Source organism: Haemorhous mexicanus, chromosome 19 (assembly GCF_027477595.1).
Source record: "Haemorhous mexicanus isolate bHaeMex1 chromosome 19, bHaeMex1.pri, whole genome shotgun sequence".
Classification (NCBI taxonomy): domain Eukaryota; kingdom Metazoa; phylum Chordata; class Aves; order Passeriformes; family Fringillidae; genus Haemorhous; species Haemorhous mexicanus.
Window position 1 is genome coordinate 11,289,290 of NC_082359.1, and position 18,840 is coordinate 11,308,129.

The 18,840-nt window shown below is 45.2% G+C and overlaps 1 protein-coding gene across 7 annotated transcripts in view; it reads left to right on the forward strand.

Moving 5' to 3' along the window:
• The window catches only part of KDM2B (lysine demethylase 2B), a 104,134-nt gene that overhangs the window by 60,668 nt on the left and 24,626 nt on the right, over positions 1 to 18,840 (forward strand). For all 7 annotated transcript variants that reach the window (XM_059863716.1, XM_059863719.1, XM_059863717.1 and 4 more), the window contains one exon: positions 4,843 to 4,929. In XM_059863716.1, coding sequence (XP_059719699.1) covers positions 4,843 to 4,929 — 87 coding nt within the window. The remainder of the gene's footprint in view (positions 1 to 4,842; positions 4,930 to 18,840) is intronic.

Genomic DNA, 18,840 nt, shown 5'->3' on the forward strand with positions numbered 1-18,840 from the left:
CAGGCCTTCTCTTTGCTCATCATCAGATTGTCACAGGCAGCCAGTGACAAGGTGTGACCCATTCCCATCTACTTCTGGGACCCTGGGTGCAGCAGCCATCCCTCCTTTCTGCCACTGTACTCGTTGATGTGGCAGAGAGCAGGGCAGTGGAGCCAAACCATCCCATCTCCTCAGAGCATGAGGTTTGTTTTATTCAGTTTATTCACTTCAAAAAAAAAAAAAAAAATCAAACCCAAGTGTGTGAGTGTGTTTAGAGCTTTTACCTTCAAAGGATGGGGCGTGCTGAGGGAGGAGTTGCCAAGTGACAGATTTTAGTCCTCTGAGCATGCTCCAGCATAATGGTCCTTGCAGGATCCAGGCTTCCTTGGTGTGAGGATGCAGCTGTTCCACCCTTGCTGTTCCATCAGGTTCTGATGTTCAGCCCTGTAGCTGGACAGGGTGAATCAATGTTCCCTTGGGGTCCCCAGGGATCCCCACCCTCTCCACACATAATGGATGAGCTGTTGTTATCACAGGGAACTGGGGTGCAAAGAGATTAAGATAAAAGGAATTTTGGGTACTGGTTTTACATGCCACAGGACAGTTAGTGTATTTAACAATGATATGTGCAAAAGATGATTTTAATTATATTGAAACTGTAGTGGCTTAACATTTCTGCAGAGCAGGAGTTCTGATCTTTAGCATGCAGATCCCAAGGCAGGCATGAGGAAGAGCAGGAGCACACAACTCATGGCACCCTGTGGAAACTTGACTTAAAAGATTTGCCCTGTACCACATAAAGACATAATGGCAGAGGAAGAAATACAGTCCATTTTCCAGAATGGTATTTATCTCCTTGACCACTGAATCATGCTCTCTCTCACTTTGCTCCTAGTTTTCCAACCTGTACAGATAATAACGGGGGGTTTGCTGATAGCATCAGCAGTGGAGTGAGCAGAGGCCTGGCCCCTTTACCTCACCCTGATGAATACCCAGAGCAGCAGTCAGCTGTGTGACTGAGTGGAGGCAGGAGTCCTGCAGGAGCTGTGCAAATGACCCGTGCTGTGACTGTACTTGGCTGTATTAACAAAGTTTATTTCATGGGCAACCCAACTTTCAGGCATGTGATGTATTAATAATGCTTCCTATTAGAAGTACCCTTTTAGTGCACCCATTTGAGAGTTATTTTTAACAAATGCATAGCAAGAACATGCTCTGACAAAGTCTGAAAGCTCTTGCTCTGCTGGGAAAGTCTTAAACAAGTTTCTTCCTGAAGCAAATAAATCAGTGTTTATTCTAGCACTTTTATTTCTTAATGAAATACACTCAGGAACTTTTTTTGTATGACATTCAAGTCTGTCTTTGTGCTTTAGGAAGATAATTAATGTTTTCAGAAAACAGGATATGGATAGTTAAACTGAAGAAAGGAAACCATTTTATTCAGTGATGTGAAGTTTCACAGAACTAATCGGGGTAGCTCACAAAGAATCCATGCTTTCCCAGCTGAGCAGAGCACAGTCAAGGATGGGTGACTGGATTACTGCTCTTAGTGGTAAACACAGCTACAGCTATTTACAGCTATTTAATGTCAAGCAGGTGAGACTTTCTGAAGTAAAGTAATTTATTTTCCTTACCAGAAGGGAGACTGAAAACTAAACTAAGCCTGTGTAAATTCCTTACACATCATCTGAGCTCCAAACTAAGTGTGCCTGTCTGGTGGGGACACAGCAATCCAGCAGTGCCAACTGCTGCCTCTGCAGATTGAGCACCCATTTATCACCGTGATCGATGGAGTGCAGCAGCACAAGGGAGGCTTATTTGCAGAGTGGAGCAGGCCTCACTTGGAGAGCAGGTCAGTTCTTTCCTCAGCCCAAACAGGGAATTAAATCCCTGGTGGTTGCAGCAGTGCTGGGGTGGGCTTATGCATGAAGAAGAGGTCACCATTGTCCTCCTTGGTGTAGTTTGCACTCCACGTCACAGCACAGGTAAAGCTGAGCAGGCCTTGGATTGTGGCACTGCAGCCCACACACATGAAACCCACTGCCAGGGATTCCCAGCTGTGTGCAGCCTCTGATTCCTGCACATAACATTTCTGTGTGGTAGCAGAGGATGGTAATTCCTCTGCTGCTGTTGGGGAACAGGATTGGGAGATCTGCCTCTTACTAATGCCCCAGACCTTGCCCAGTTCAGAGCAAAAGCACTGCTGTTCTAGGGAAGGGCCTGTGGAAGTCCATTAGAGCAGGAGAAACTCGGTTTGAAGAACAGAGGTTGTCAAATATCTGCAACTCCTTGGCAGCAGGAGAAGATTCTTGTGCAAGACAGATGATATCTACTGAAATATGTTCTTACTTTTTCTTGCCAAGAAATCTTACCCCCTTCCCATTCTGATGACAGAAAAAAACCTCCCTCTACTGAATGCATTTCAGGGGAGTCATTCCTTGCTGTGCTTTTGAAATTAATGGCTAAGCTGAATTCTTATACAGTTAATCAGCTTCTTCCCTTCATACCTGCTGTTGTCACCACAGCCCTCAAGTGTAATGAATCGAGCCACCTTGTGCTGGAAGAGCATCATGTTGTTCCTCTAACTGGAGCCCCATGGCTTTTCTTTATCTTCTTTTTTCTTGTTTTTAAGCAGGTGAACAAAACCCTGCCTCCCCCAGCCTGTTGTGAGCTGACACTTGACGCTGCAGTCAGCACAAGTGTGGCTGTGCTGTGCTCTGTGCAGACAGCCCTTGTTTTCAGCTGCCTCAGATGAGAAGCTGCCATCGTTTTGCATTTCTCCTTGGATAATATTTTCACGTGATACATATGATAACAAGAAACCTTCATTACCTTGCCAAGTTCTTGGAATATACTGTGCTTTCCATTGAACTCCGAGTCTGTGACAGTCGTTAGTGGAAATGTTAAGATTTTCTGTCTTACAGGCTTTCAAACCTAAGAGTAGCAAAGCAAAAAGGGATTAATTTGTCCTTTGTTTATGGCTCTCAAGCTGCCTCCTTGTTCTGAAGAATTTTGGCTTTGCAATGAGAATACAAAAGAGCTCTCAGTTTTAGGATTGAACTTTCAGAATGTGGTCACAGCTCAGTTAATGCAGTGATCTCTCTCCAAATAAAAAGGACATGAGAAAAGAGGTTCTCACTTCACCTCAGCTCAGCCGAGAGTTAATTTGCCAGTGATTAAAAGTTGGGTGTTGCACTGGAAGAGCAGGTACAATACAGACTCTGCATCACAACCAGGTTGGGGCAAGCTGGGTTTTACTCCTCAGCTTTGCAAACCCCTGAGTGCAGCCACAGCACCAGGCTGATGAAACTGGGCTTGTTCTGGTATCGCTTCTTTTGGTCCCCGGTGCTGCTTTCAGCCTAACCAGCATCACCAACAGCCTTGCTGGGTGCTCCTGTCTGCAGGAGCAGCTCTGTGCTGGGGCTCTGCTGTCTGCTGGTAACACAGCTCTCATTTAAGCACAGGCTGGGGAATTGGGCTGAGTGTGACAGGTTGTCTGAGCTCCAGGGAGAGAGTGAGCCCCAGGGACACTCATCCAAACTCGGGCTCCTGGGGACTGGAACATGCCATCACACTCCAGGCTTTAGTTGGATGATTACAGATGAATTCCAAGTGCACTCCCTATTAAAACAATTACTGTATTTTAAGCTCTTTTTGTATAGTGTGTGAAATTACTAATTACTAGAGTGCTGCACTGGGGACTGACAGAGCCTGCTGCCTGTTGTTGGCTAATTAAGCTTTTTTCATATACTTGGGAACAGCACCGCTGAACTTCTTGTCTGGGGTCATCTCCTAAATATTCTGTTGAAGTAATTTCCAACCTGCACTTCTCATTTGTTCTGTTGGAGCTTTTTTTTTTGGTCTTTAACCTGTTGGTGCTGATTTGGCCTTCAGTTTTCAGCAGCACGGCAGAATCCTCCTTCTGACTCCTTTTTTTTGGTTTTCATTTCTTCCTTTTCAGCCACCTGAACTCCAAAATGAAGAGCTCTGTAGCTAAATTAGTGAGCATGTAGGGAGTCACGGGAGGCGAGCGTGGACTGTTCCCAGCTGCACCACGGAGTGTTTTACCACCTCTGTGTTGAGTTACTGGTCATGGGAGTGATTCACAGTGGTGGAAGCTGTGTCAGCCTGTGCAACCCACTCACGAAATTTCTAGAACACTGCATCAAAGAAAAGGGTTTGGTGGGGGTGGAAGGGAGGGGAGACCAATCTTTTTCCCTTAATGCTGTCCAGAGTCAGATCCTTTCCTGGTGAGCTGAATGCCTCAGCTGGTCACATAAAGAGAACTGGATTCCAGCAGCTCTGTCCTGCCCATCATGGGGGAAGGAAGGGCAGTGGGAATGATGGTGCTCTTGGATTGCCATGTGCAAAAAGATGAAAGGCTCCAGAGTACGTTTTTATTCTTGGCTTACCTGAATGATCAGGCGTCTGAGGATTGCTCCACGCTACACACCTGATGATGCCCTGTGATGGCTGAAATAACAGGGGCAGAGCCTCACTGCTTCTCAGGCCTTCTGTAGCCTTGATTAGGAGAGAAGGGGTCAGAGGTGGGGTCACTTGGGATTTAATGACCTGGATTTGAGGGAGAGAGGGGACAGTGGTAAGACACCGGTCTTGGACGTACCAATATTAAAGAATTCTGTAACATTTGAGGTGATTGATGGCTGATCTTGCTGCCTGTTTTGCAAGAAGTTTCACATTTGGATGTTAATGACAGGTGCTAGAGTTTCAATGGGAATTGGAAGTTTGGAAGCAAAAGTGACTTGCAAAGATCTTGTCCTCTGCCATGAGAGCAGAGGTCTCTGCACTCTTGAGTTGGAGAAATGTTTCTCTGGTTAATAAAGGCCTTTTCATTTACAACAGAACATTCTAAAGGAGCATGCTGATGATGACCAAAATCTTGCCATTTCGGGTGTCCCTGTGGTCAGCTGGCCCAAGAAGACCACAAAGGTAATGAGACACAATTACTTACTAACCATTGTTGTGCCTGGTCTGGTGTTTATTTATCTATAATCTGACAAAAGTGCTGTGTATTATCTGTTGGCAGCTGCTAGCATTTTTAACACAAAATGTTTCTTTTAATGGTTTTATGATTAAGACTTGAAGCAAAACAAGAAAGTGCCTTAGCAGGGAGAAATCAGAGTTTCCATCTAAAAAGAATTTGAGCCTTACTTACCAGTATAAAACTTGGATATGTCTTGATCGTTTACTAATTATGGTTAAATCTAAAAATTTTGATGTATTTGTGTAAAATTAAATGATGTGTAAATGCTACAAATCAGTCACTTAGGGAACACCCTCATCTGAACGAGAAGATGGTTTTACTCTTACGCTGTGAGGCTGCCTGAGTGCTCTGTCCATGTGCCACTGTAGCTTTGAAGCATTGTTTTCTGTCCTTATATCCTAATTTTTCCTCCTATACATGGGAGTAATTCTTTTCACTTTGCAGGAGAACCATGAGGTTTGCTTCGTTAAGGCTGATAGAGAATTTGAAATAATTACCGAAAGAACAATGTCAAAAGGCTGGTTGTTATTTATAACAGAGGCATGTTTACCACACTGCAGTTATTCAGCATGCTGTAAAAGCAGCTTTGCTTATTTAGAAGATGTCTCATCGCTTCTATTTTTACTTTCATTTTTCACTGAATTAGTTTTATAATCCATTATTTCTTTAGAAATGCTGAAGGGGTCGGTCAGCTTAAATCAGGCTTCAATCTGAAAATCTGTCATTGTCCCTGTAGATACCTTTCCAGTAATTATCAGGGAAGAGAATTCACTCCCTTCTCACTTTTTGTGCTGGTGAACTTGGTATGGCACGTGTAGCCATGAGAATTTGCTGTTTGCAGGTGGGAAGTAGGAGACCATAAACATGGAACTGCCAGAGGAGAGTGGGGCAGGATGAGCACATCATGTTCCTTCTTGATCCCTTTTTGGGTTTTAGCTCAGCACATTTCAGAGGAGTTGGGTCTTGTTAAATACATATTTCCCATTTAGCTTGTAATAAATCCATGGGAATATGCTCTGTGTTTAAGCATTGGTTTAGAAACAACAGTGGAAAACCTTGAGAAGCAGGTGTGGGATTCTCCACTCCTCTGGTTTTATGGCTGCTGCTCATTCCATGGTCAAGTATATTTTAGGCATTGGATAAAGCAAAATTTCTGCGACCAGAGAAAAGGTGGTGTGGGAAACATGTAAGATAAAACTGAGGAACAACTGACTCCCTTTTGAGCTTGTGAGAGAAGGGAGGATCTGAGTGCTTTGAGGCTTTTATAAGCTTTGGCATTTGTTAATGTTCTTGTTCACTTTCTTTTGGAACCTTGATAAATGCTTCATTTCTTTTATTTTATTTCTGTGTATTGGCAATGTAACTGCAACTCTAAAGGATTTGTAATTTTTGTGACTTAAATCTTACCCTTTTTTTGCAAAATCCATTTTGCTGGCTGCAAGGGATTTTTTTTTTCAGGTGTTTATTTTCCTTCTGCCTTTCTGAAGCAAAAACATTCAGGAGGTATCATTCCCACTGGTATGACAATATCAGACATACCAGTTAATAACAAATACAAGGAAAACTTTCATAGGAAGTCAGACTTTAGGTTGAAGTTTGGAAATAAACAAAAATTGATAGCAGAAAAAATGCTTTCACCATTCTCTTAATATTTGCTTTGCTTAATCAGTGATCAGTTTCTGTTATGTCTTATGTTTTAGTTCAAAGGTACACTTGCAGATAGGGCTGCACATTTCCCAAGAGAAATTTGTGGTGGTGTTTCTAATTGGCAAATGTCCTTGTCACCTTCCATGCTGCAGCTATTTCCCTTCCTGGGAACAGAGGCCAAGTGAACAGGCTGGGAAGAGGCATCTTAGAGCTGAGCCTTTGAGTTCCAAATTAAAATCTGTGGGAAAGACAATATAGGGGAGATTTGTCTAAAAGCAGTTTTAGTAGTTAAGCTTGGTTATTTCTCCTTTGTTCCCTGTAAGCCCTGATAATGAAATAGAAGATTTTAGAGAGAAGAAAAAGCCTTAGGGAGGGGGAAACTCCCTTGGAAAATGGATTGTAGCTGGTGGAGCAAGTCTCCATGGCCAGAAGATCCCACAAATGTTGAGCACAAGGCAGGGGAGTAAAATCTACCAGTAATTTTGCTTTCTGCAGTCTTGTGGTATTTACAGGAGAAATGGCAGCCATTTCCCAGTGCTCTCCTGAGGTCCTTGTGTTCAGAGAGAGCAGGAGATCCAGTACAGCACAGTACCTGCTAATGTGGGGCTGCAAGGAGACATTTTAGTTGGTATCAGCTTCCAGGGACAGGAGGATTGTCTGATTCCAAGCCATGAAGGAAAAGAAGGGAACTGAAATCCAGAAAGATGAAGCAGTACATGGAACAGAGTACATCTCTCTTGCCTTCTCCCGAGAGAAGGCTCCAGAAGAGATTTAGAAAGACAAGAGCAGCAGATGGAGAAGGAAGAATAAAGCCAGCATTAAATGCCAAAACATTTCAAAGAAAATGGAAATTACTGTAAAGAAAGGAGGGGAAGAGACTAGAAATGGCAAGAGAGCAGGATTAGGAGAGAAGCAAGTACTGAAAAGGGATGGAGTGGGAAAAGCAAAGAGCAGAGGGAGAGAACCCTGACTAAAGTCAGGGAATAGGGACAGGGAGTGCCTGTGTAAGTAACCCAGGTTGGAGAAGGTCGAGCTTGGTTACATTGACTTGTTTTGAAGGAATGTGCCTTTGGTAACCTGAATGATTTTCGAAGCAGCAAATAACATTTCCCTTTAAAACCAAGCCAGTTTCTTTCACGTGTTGTGAGTGTGATGTGAGCAGCATGCACAGAGCTGCAGAAAGGCTCTTGAAGCCTGTGACATGCTGGGGTTTAAGGAAGAAATGTGTTCATTCACCTCAGATCCCACTTCAGAGGGCAGGAGGTGTCGTGGGCAGGACATTTCACCAGTACAGGGATGCTGGCCCCGCAGTGGTGCCTCGCTCTGTTCACCTTTTCCAAACCATTTGGGGCTGCCAGTCACTGCAGCTCCCTGACAGAGAGAGTGGTTCTCTGGGAAAAGAAACAGCAGCAATGATCAGCAATGGTTTAGTGAGTAGATGGAATAACTGGGTGACATTTGATGATGTTGTGGTTAATGCACAAAATGGGAGGCCGGGGTCTGCGCCTGTTCCCAGCTCTGCTGCAGCACCTTGTGTCGTGTGAGGTGAATGGCACATTCCTGCTCCCTGAGCTCTTCCTGGTGGAGATGGGGCTTCCCAGCTGGGAGGCTGGGAGGTGAAATTAATGGTTATAAAGATCTCTTGCATCTTCAGTGAAAAGTTCTGTAGTAAAATGTAAGAACCATTATTGTTTTGTGGTAATAAGAGAGATGGAGTGTGATTCATAGACACCTCTTCAGATCATATTTACTCATCTTTATGGAGCTATTTTGAGTTGCTTGTACTTCTTATAATTTATTGATAATTATTTAGCACAATAATTACTCTCCTTTAGGCACCTTTTTTCCCCCCTTTGGAAACTCTATTTCAGAAGAAGCAAGAACCTGTCTTTTTCTATTAGCTGTACAGAAAGAGACAACAGTCCAGTGCCAGTGGTCTTAGGATATGTACAATAGTCCTAATTTAGGCCTGTTGAAGGAATCAGCAATGTGGGACTGAGTGGATATGTGAAACCTGCTTGTCCTGCTGGCTGACAGTTCATGTACCTTCAGGCAGGACATTTCCCCCTGGCTGCCGGCGCGGATGCAGCTGTGGATGTGCAGCCCCCATCCTGTTCCTGTGCTGGGGGCTGTGCAGCACTGGCCTCTCCTCACTTGGTGCAGGGCTCAGTGTTAGCTGGGGGGTTGCAGTCATGGATCATTAAGGCTGCAAAAACCTCCAGGACCATCAAGTCCACCCTTTGTCCAAATCCTGCTGTGCCATGCAGTCCGAAGGGAAGAGCTCCATAGGGCACACTGCTGTCAAGTGCTGGCTTCTTCAGCAGCTAAAGAGGAGCAAGGAATCATCCCAGCTAACTTCCACCCCATCCCTGGGACATGAACTTTTGGGTGGTGTGAACAGAGCCTAAACCTGATTTTCCACTGTGGCAACTCACAGCTGGTCACTGGAGCAGGAAGCTGCTGCCTGCCAAGCCCAGCCTCAAAACCCATTCCCATGAGTTACTCAGCCCTGCAGTACCAGAGTTCCCATTTATCTGCACAGGAATTAGGGATAGTATTTCATTTAAGGAACTCAGAATATGGCTTAAGCAGAAACCACGTTTTTCAAACCATTTCCTATTTCTGGAAGAAAACAGTCAATTCCAGCAGCATGTAATTGCACTCTGTGGCAGTGCCTTCTGTTTTTATCGTGATAAAGATCTTTAGTTGTCTATGAAGAGCAGCTATAAAGAACTAAAATATGTTTGGACTCTCCTGTTCTGTGAAGAGTTAGAAATGCAGACTGGGAGCTGGATTCTCATCTCTCTTACCTGGCACAAAACTAAAGCCACTGCATTTGCAATGAGAGTGAGTGTCCAAATATATTTAGGACTGGCTGTGAGCAGGAGATGGAGCTGTAATTTTCAGGAGCTGGCTAACAGTGCTGCAATATGTGGCTGTTTCTCTGATGCCTGTTCATACTCTTTCTCCATGTAATTTTTACCTGTTGATTTTAAAAGAAGATAGCTGAGAAGTCTAATAAGGAAATGGCAATATTCCTATTTAATGGAGTACTTTTAATTAGTAAAGGCCACAAACTGAAACATTGATTGGATTATTGGTTTTTTTAAACACCAGTTTCCCTGCAATTGGCAGTGCAAATAATGTTCATAGCTCTGTATCAGGGCATGAGAACCAGGAAGAAAAGTGATCATTGGAAAAATAAAAAGGAAGGCATCTCTCAGGCTGGTTTTTTTGGGTTGGGGTGGTCACAGGAGGGCATCACATTGAAAGGGGCCCTCTGGGATGGCAGCATCTGATTCTGTCATTAGTGAGTTCTGTCCTGCAGCAGTTCAGTCTGTACCCCCTTATTTTTACTAGAAATCTCTTTGGAGAATTCTACAGACATGCACGGATCTGAAAAAGAAGGATTAACTCATAGGAACTAATCTGTGAGAGGCAGAGCAAAAGGCTGATTCCTGAGGCTGAGGAAAGTCATGTTGCAGCAGCCCAGAGTCCTTGTGGCACTGTCCTGTTCCTGATGCTGCTGTCAGTGCTGCTAAAGGAGTCCTAGGAACAAAGCAGAAATACAGATTCCCTTTGCTTATCTTCCCTGTTAGGATGGAAGATTATATCTTCATCTTTTCTGCTTAGTTTTCCCTAGTAGAATTTTTTTCTCTGTGAATTTACCTAATAATTTGTGGAACCTGTTGATCTTTTTGATCTCCTCAGCATCCTGTGCTAGTGTCCCCTGCAGTTTAATAAAGCTCTGTGTAGATAAGTACTTCCTTATGTTGTTTCAGATCTGTCCTTTAATATCATAAATACACTTAATGCCCTCTGTGTCATGCATTCTGAGAAATTTGAATGAGCTCTGTGTTCATCTCTGTGCTGTCAAGGATTTTTTTATGCCCCATTACTGTGTTTCAGTATTTTTTCCTCTATTTCCAAGCTGAAAATCACAAGTCAGTTCAGTCTTTTATGGTATAGAAACCATACATTTGAACTTTTCTTTTTTTTTTTCTACTCTATTCTAGTTCCATTATAGGTGAGGGTGAATGTGGGACTCCACAACCACATATATACAAGATGTGATGTTGGAGAGCAGAGACTGGCAGGACATGCCTGGTTCAGCATGGCCCAGCAGAGTTGAAGGGGGAGATGATTGTTGTGTAAGGACTTCAGGGAGTGTAATCATCAGGGCAGGAAAAGAGTTATTGAAGCTAATGGACAATGTTGGCATGGGAAGAAGTGAATATAAACATACCATAAATAGATTTAGGCTGGAAGTAAGATTTCAGATCATTGTTCTGAACCAAAGAGCACACAAGAAGAATAGTGGACAGCTGTGATGAAAGGGGAGGGAGATTTTTAGAATGAAGCTGTATTTTAAATAATAAAATTCAGCAGGATTAGGCACCATCTCCAGATCTGGACCCCATAGATTTCCCAATGTACTTGCATATGTCTGCCACCTATTTCCAGCAAGGAAACTTTTTCCCTCTTTTTGGTGTTTCACCTTAAAAGTGCTGGGAAGATAAGAAAATCTACCAGTTTTTAATAACAGAGCTCCTTTATTTATGGATTCAATTTTGTGTGACATTATGCATTGGATCAAAGCTAAGAAATAGTAAGGAAATGGACTAAGAATCAGTGGACACAATAAATTCAATTAAATGAAAAATTAGGGGGTAGAGTGTAAAATTGAGTGTTTTGATTAAATTGAAACCAGTGTGATTTTCCAGAAGTGCTGAGCATTGTTTTATATCAGGTTTTCTTTCAGTTCAGGGAGAGAGGTGTGAGGTGCACAAAGAACATTCCTGAAAACCTTTGAATAAGTGCTTCCAGTTTTTACTTGCTTGCTTACTAAGAATTCCTGCCATAGCTATCTTTGGGCCAGCTCCACCCAGAGAAGCAGGAGCAGTGAGGGACTCGTTACAGCAATTAGTGTTTTAACCAGAGTGGTGTCTGAAACAGATCTGAGCACGTAGAAATGGCACAACATCAAACCAGCATCAGCTTCAGGAGCCTGCCCGGGGCTACCACCAGGAAAGCAACATTCCATGTAGCAGCAGTGGGAAAACTCTGCCAGATTCCCTAAGACAGGCCAGTTCCATGGAGATCTACTCAGGGAACTTCCTGTGGGAATACAAATGTATTAGAAAGCACATACTGATAATTAAAAACAGTCACTTAAGAATTAAAGTAAAAATCAAGTCTATCTGGTGTTAGAAAAAGCTTGGAAAAGATAAAAAAGATAGAGGTAGATAAGACAGCAAAACAATCCTGTGTAAATTGTTGTATGATGTATTTGCTGGTTGAGATTCTGGGTAAGTTGTATGGTGTATTTTTCTGGTTGAGATTCAAATAAGTTTTCCATCAGTCATTCCAAGGGGTGCAGGAGCAAAAAGAAGATTTAAACTGTCACATTTCATTCTTGCCAGGCACCAGCTTAAAGGTGTTTGAAATGATCCCACACAGCAGAGCCTGAACTCTGTTTGGTGTCAACAACAATTTTAAATGCCAGTAGTCTACAAGGAGATTTGCATATACAAATATGTGTGTATTGTGAATCCTTTTTGTTGATAAAAAGTCCTGATTATAAAGTTCATAATCTACTGCAAATCAGGCATTTCTTCATAGTTATCAGATGCTAATAATTACTTTTCTCCCAGAAAATAACACAAGTACAAAAGAAAACGAGGATTTAAATCAATTTAAATTTGTTTTTCTCTTTACTGATTTAAATTGTGATTGGAACCAGTGATTTAAATAATTTTGAATAATTCGTGTTCTTTTACACTGTAGGATAGTAGATGCCATGTGGTAGGAGAGAGCTGAAATATATTCAAGAAAAATACCCCAGTTCTGGCTCCTGACAAATCTATTAAGACACAAAACCACATAGTTGATGTTTGGGGGATATTTTTTTAGGGGACTTCCCACAGTAGCTGTACACATATGAAACGAAGGCCTTCCCCTGCTAAGTACACTTGGAGGCAGGAAAAAAACCTGATGCACCAGAACCAAAGGTTTCTCCAGGTACAGTGCAAAGGAGTGAAAGCTGTTGGAGCTACTGGGAGTTCCTGCCAAGCCTCTGCTTTCCCAGGGATGCACTGCCCAGGAAGGCAGCTCCTTGCCTGACCTGTTTATTTCTCTGAGCACTGTTTCAGTCTCTTACACACATTAGTCCTCCAGACAAATTCATTTGTGCAGTCACTCGGGGCAGACCCGAGCAGTTCCAGGGTCTGGTGGATGTGGATCCTACCTACTGTGCCATGGGGTGGAGCAAGATGGTCTTGAAGGTCGCTCCCAACCCACTGCACTCTGTGACTCTACAAAAGAGCTTCACTGCCTATTGCCTCAGTATTTTTCTAACACCTTTGCCTGGTGACTTGACAGATTATTTCTCACCTCAAGAGGCTGTACTTGAAATATTGTGTCCCTTCAGGGAGTAATTATAAATAGCAAGGACTTGAATGAGCACCTTCTTAATCTTCCATCTTTGACTTAATATTTTCACTTCTTATCAACTCTCAGCCACTTGCTTTGAAATCTGACCAATGCCTTTATGTGATTAATACATCAAACAGGTAAATTAGAGCCATTTTGACTCTGACTAGAAATCTAAATGGATTGGGAAAAAAAAATGAACAGACATCTCTGTTTTCCAACTGTTGTGCTCCAGGTATCATACAAGAAGATTTATGTATTCCTCCCCATTGTCATCCTTCTACCACAGACAGGAATATTCAGTAATATGAATTTTTCCCAACTATGCCTTGACTACCATTTTTCAAGACAGAAGCTTTCTCTTTATTTCATGACAGCATAAGTGCTGATGAAAACTACTGTAGTGTTAAGACCTTTTCCTTAGACAGTCTGTGTGAAATGAGTTGACAGATCTCAGATTTTATCACCAGGAGCCTGGCCTACGTTTATGGCTGAGCTGGCCAACAGAGGCTAAAGTTTGAACCTGGTTTAAGACTTCCAACCTCCTTTTGCTCTCCACCACCTCGACATCAAAGCAATCCAAGCTTTGAGTACATATCTGAAAGTGAATAGTTTTGTTTCTGGATCAAGCACATTGGCAGAGCAGTGGGAAAGGCGTTTGTCATTCCACAGTACAGGCCGTGCAATTATGGACATTAATCCTGTGTGCACTTTTCAGAATAAAATTGAATTGTATGTTCTGTCCCCAAGAAGATGGCTTCCTCTTAGTTCCACAGCACATTAAAATTAAAGTCTGCTGAGAATATAAATGAGGGCTTGTTTCAACTTCAAGACTTTCTGCAGGCACCAGTGGACCAGACAGAAGAGGGGCAGCAACGCTCTCCTTTTTGAAAATAACAAATACAACAAAATGTATGGGTACATTGCAATAAAAGCAAAGCAGCTGTGAGTCTTAGCCTGGTGGGGTTTAGTTGTTAGTCCTGGATGTTACCCCACAAATCCAAGTCAAGTTTGTAGGTGAGAACAATGAGTAATAAGCCCTCATAGGCAAACTGCCCTTGAGCTTTTCCTTTGCTCGCCATGTGTTTGGGTTTGGTCTCTGGATTTTCAGGCTGCTGCCCACACGTTGGACACAGCTGACTCTCCCAGCGTTCTGTGCTGTGTGTCAGAGCACACTGAGCCTCTTGCAGGAAAGCAGGTTTCCTATTCCGGTTAATCCACTCTTTCACATCTATTTGCATGTTCCTCCAGAGCATGGCAGTCACTGCTTATCTTCTTAGGAACCTCCTTCATGAGTTTTTGCATTTGCTGACAGAACATGGCTCTTAGAGACACAAACTGTGCTGTGGAAATGCTTTGTGCCATAAGGCTCTGTGGAAGAAGGAGGCATGGCAGGATTTCCCTCATTTCCTAGTGGATAGTCCCAATCATGTCATGGCACTTCCTTCAGAGAAGAGTCTGCTTTGTGTGATCGATGAAGTCCATGTTTCACCATTCTGCAGTCTTACTTATTACTTTTTTAAGAGGACAGGGTGTTGGGGAGGGTTGTTTGGGGAGGGTTTTAAGGCTTATGAGTGAGGAGTTCCTGTCAGCAAGGTTTGCTGGGCTCTTGTTTGGGTGCTGCTCCTCTGCTGCAGTGGCTCAGGCTGTGTCCTCCAGGAGGTGTTTGTACAGCCCCTGCTGCCTTTGGCTCTCCTGGAACAGTGCTGGACCCTGGTTAGGGAAGTATGAGCAGTAGCATTGCATGGAGGGAGCAGTCAATAGTATTTCATTTTGCTTTACTTTATTTGATTTAAAGTTGATCAATCAGACTCTGTTGAAAAGATTGTGACAGATACTCAGTGCGTCTGATGACAACTCTTATGTCATAGTTCAGATGAAGTAGATGGGAAGTAGTAAGATTGTGGATATTTAGGCTGTCAGACTGTCACTGCTAGTGTTGAGAATACAACTGAAATATCGGTTAAAACTCTTGAGAAAAGTGTCATGAAATTTGCCCAGGCCCAACAGTTAAGATCGTATTTCATGTGAATGGACACTTACACCAAAACAATGAACCTTAGAAAGCTACTAGGTAACTCTCTTATTCTGATACAGGTCAATAATTGTGATTCATAAACATCTCAGTGGGTTTCCTTTTCAAAAATGTATGTGCTGGCCTACAGAAAGCAGCAGCAGCAGCTCAAATCACATCTTTTTTCAAGGACTTGCATATCAACCAACTTAAGATCTAATTGTTTCTGTGTAAATATTTTTTTCTAATACCAGCTAAATATAATATCCTGTAAAGGTGCATAAAAAGTTTCAAGGGAAGGTTAAATCAAAAGTGTGTTTGTGCCACATAAAAAACTTTATTTCACTTCATTACTGAGCATCATAAACTCTAGTGTGTAATAGGAAAACACAGATCCTGTTCAGCGCTGGCAGCAGCAGCTGCAATCTGTTGGTACAGGAGATGCTCAGGAGTGAGTGAGTACAGCACAGGGGTTGTAGTCGTCCTCCCCCAGCTTGGTTTTACTACTTAAGGATATTTGCATGAGAATAAAATCTGGTTCTTTGGCACTCATCTGCTCCTGCTGTTTATTCTTCGCTTGAGGTTATTGTCTCAGTTTGTGACAACATAATTGGTTTCTGTGGAGAAGATTATGATATTGATGAGACTTATATATGACTTCAGGTGAGGTGCAATCAAAGCAACAGTTCAAAATAGAAGGTGCTGTCTGTTTTCATGCAGTTTTCACTATGGCTCATTCAGCAGCGTAATTAAGGATGTTATTTATTACTGAACTGCATCACACTAAGCTGAAGTAGGGACACAGTTCTGCCACTGCAGGCAGGACTGGGGTCACTGCTGCTTATTTTGTGTACTAAACTGTTGTAAACTCCACTAGGCTGGGCAACTAGATGCTGTTCACACAAGGGTTGCTCACTATTTGTTGTAATTTAGTGTTCTCTAGTGCAGACGAGCCGAAAGAATTGAGCTGGAAAATGCTCTCTTAATAGTTCCTTCTGTGTATTAAATACTCCTTTGAATGGTTAGCTGCTCTTACACAGGATAAGTTTTTTTGAGAGCAATTATAATCAGAAACAATTATTTTATTGTGTTGTTTCCCCCTTGCTGATTCCCAATTTGCTATTTTATACCATCCCCTATCCCTTTTTTTTAAACACCATCTCGGCAAAGTTTACCTAGCGTTTGGAAATCATTCCAAGATCTTGGCATGTGTGAGCTGTCTGTCCTGACTCGGGCTCTGTAATGAGAGCTCACTTGTCACTTGTGGTGCTGTTGCAAGGGCAGCGTGGCCATGCTGTGCGTTACATTGGGAAGGAACCTGCTGCAGCCAATGCCAACATCAGGAGTGCTGGAATGTGTTGCAGATTGAGAGGAGTAGGATGATCTCTGTCATGATTTAATTTGCTGTGAATGACATTTCGCCGTGGTGTGACTGGTGGATTGTCCTTGGGGGATGTCACAAGTTATTTTTTTTCTCCCGTCTGGATTACGGAGCCAAAAGGCCGGAGGGACAGACAAGTGTGAGCCAGGTTACAGGGAGCCTTGCAGGGAACTGGGCTAGTGGAGACTTGGTCTGCCCACGGGCAGGTGTGGGACCAGGCATTTTCCTTCCGGATGTCATCTGTCCTCCTGCTGCTGCTGCTGCTGCTGCTGCAGGCCAGGTGTGTTATGGCACCACGAACACGGCTGTAGCCACGTTCCTGCTCGTGCTTGAAAACATTATAGGCCTGTCATGAGATGCATCCCCCCCTTCCTCTCTCCTCCAGAAAACATTGGATTCTGATATTACCTTGTGATTCTGAAAGCCAAGGCCTTAGGCACATGCCTTTCGTGCCTCAGCTTTCGTCTGCTCCTGCTCCCGGTTGTGTAGGAGCACAATGGGGGAAGAGAGAAACCTGAGGAGACAGGCTGAGCACATCCCAGGGCCTTCTGGGAGCCTCTTCATGTGTTGTGAGTAAATGCTTTGCTCCCAGCATGGTGGATGAGCAGGATGGGGAGAACACCATCACCTACCCATCATTTGAGTTGGAGCTGGCAAGAGGACAGCGGTACAGCACTCAATGGATATTTAATGTACTGAAAATAAGGAAGGGGCATAATTACACGATTCACGTGGCTTTATCAGCAGTTGCCTGTAAATATGTGTTTAAAGTTTGACTGTGTTTTGTTACTTAAACTTGAGGGACCAGGCTCGGTGTGGATCCTGGTGTCACAAGGGCTGTGTTGCTGCTTGCTCCCATGCCAGCTCTTGCCTGTTGCTGCCTCTTCTGAACTACCCAAAGTGGTTGTGCCATGTGGTAATTCAGACCAGGGAACCGAGCTGAAACTAGTTTGGCAAAAATCCTGATGCAAGGACCATTAGATGTGCTTCTTTATGGCTTCTTGGTTGCTCAGCACATGCAAATATTTAATCTCATGTTTAATTCTGTGTTGTGGGCGTAGGAGCCGGAGGCAAAATCCTAACAACTTGAGTGGAATCGGGATTTCCCCTGAAAGCAGGCCCATAAATCCAATGGGAAATTTAAATCTCCAGCACTCAAATACAGGCCTGTGACCCTCCAGTTCTGGAGGGCAAAGGCAGTGTCCATGTGGAGGTGCTGGCCCTGGGACCTTTGGATCCAGAACAGGTCCCCAGCTGACCGATGTGTAACATGTCACACTGCGGGGAGGGTATTTCATTGTGAAACCCCAGCAGCGGGCCAGGATGATCAGAGCACGGCTAGAAATGGTTCCTTGGAGCAAGTCAAAGAGGGGGTGCCTGCACAAGGAGCAGCGTGAGGCCAGATGCGAGCAGCTCCACCAGCCGGGTCGCCTCATCTTATCCCAGCGCTGGTTCTGCCGCTTGCAATCTGGAAGTTTGCTCGGTGCCTTCCTCCTGCCGAGGGATGGAGGTTCCCCGCCGCCGGCCCGCCCCGCGCCGCGGGAGGGGAGCGGGCAGGTAGCGCGGTGCAGGGTGTGAGTGTGTGTGTGTGTGTCTGTGCGCGTCTCCTTTGTCTGAGCAGCCCGAGCAGCGCCGAGCGCCCCGCGGGCGGCCGCGCATCCTCCCCGCCCAGCGCCGCTCGGCACACCCGAGCCTCGGCCCGCCCCCGCCGGCCCTCGGCACATCGCGGGGCTCGTTACCGGCGGGGGACTAATTGCCGGCCGGGCCGCCGAGCCCCCCGTCCCCGGCCGCGCCGTGTGCGGGGGGCGGCCGCGGTGCCCCGGCCGCGCGGTGCCCGCTGTCCCCGCAGGCCGGCGGTGTGGAAGCGGCCCGCGATTGGCCGTGCCGGCAGGGCCAGCCCCTTCCTGGCTGCCTGGCATGAATATGCACGGCCCCCCTTCCTCCTCCTCCTCCTCCTGCATGTGTGTGTGTGTGTGCGGGGAGCGGGGCTCCGCCAGCAGCGCCGCTCCAGCCATGTCAGCTCGGCTCCGCCTGGGCCCACCATGAGCCATGGCCATGTCTGCGAGCGCCGACGAGGAGGACTACGAGTCGGAGCCGGAGCCCGAGCCGGGGCCGGGGCCCGAGCTGGGGCCGGAGCAGGTCCGGGGCGGGCGGCGAAGTTTGCAGCGGGAAGGGAGGGGAGGAGGCCGGGCCGGGCAGCGCCGCGCCGGCCGCGGGGACGGGAACAATGTGGGGTCGGGAGCGGCCCCGGGGCAGCGCCGCCCGCCGAGGGACCGCGCCGGGCGGGGCCGCGGAGCCTCCGCGGGGCCGGCCCGGGGCGCTCGGCCTCGCCCGCCGCGGGCGCCCCGGGCACTGCGAGTTCGGCACCTCCCAGGGCCCCGA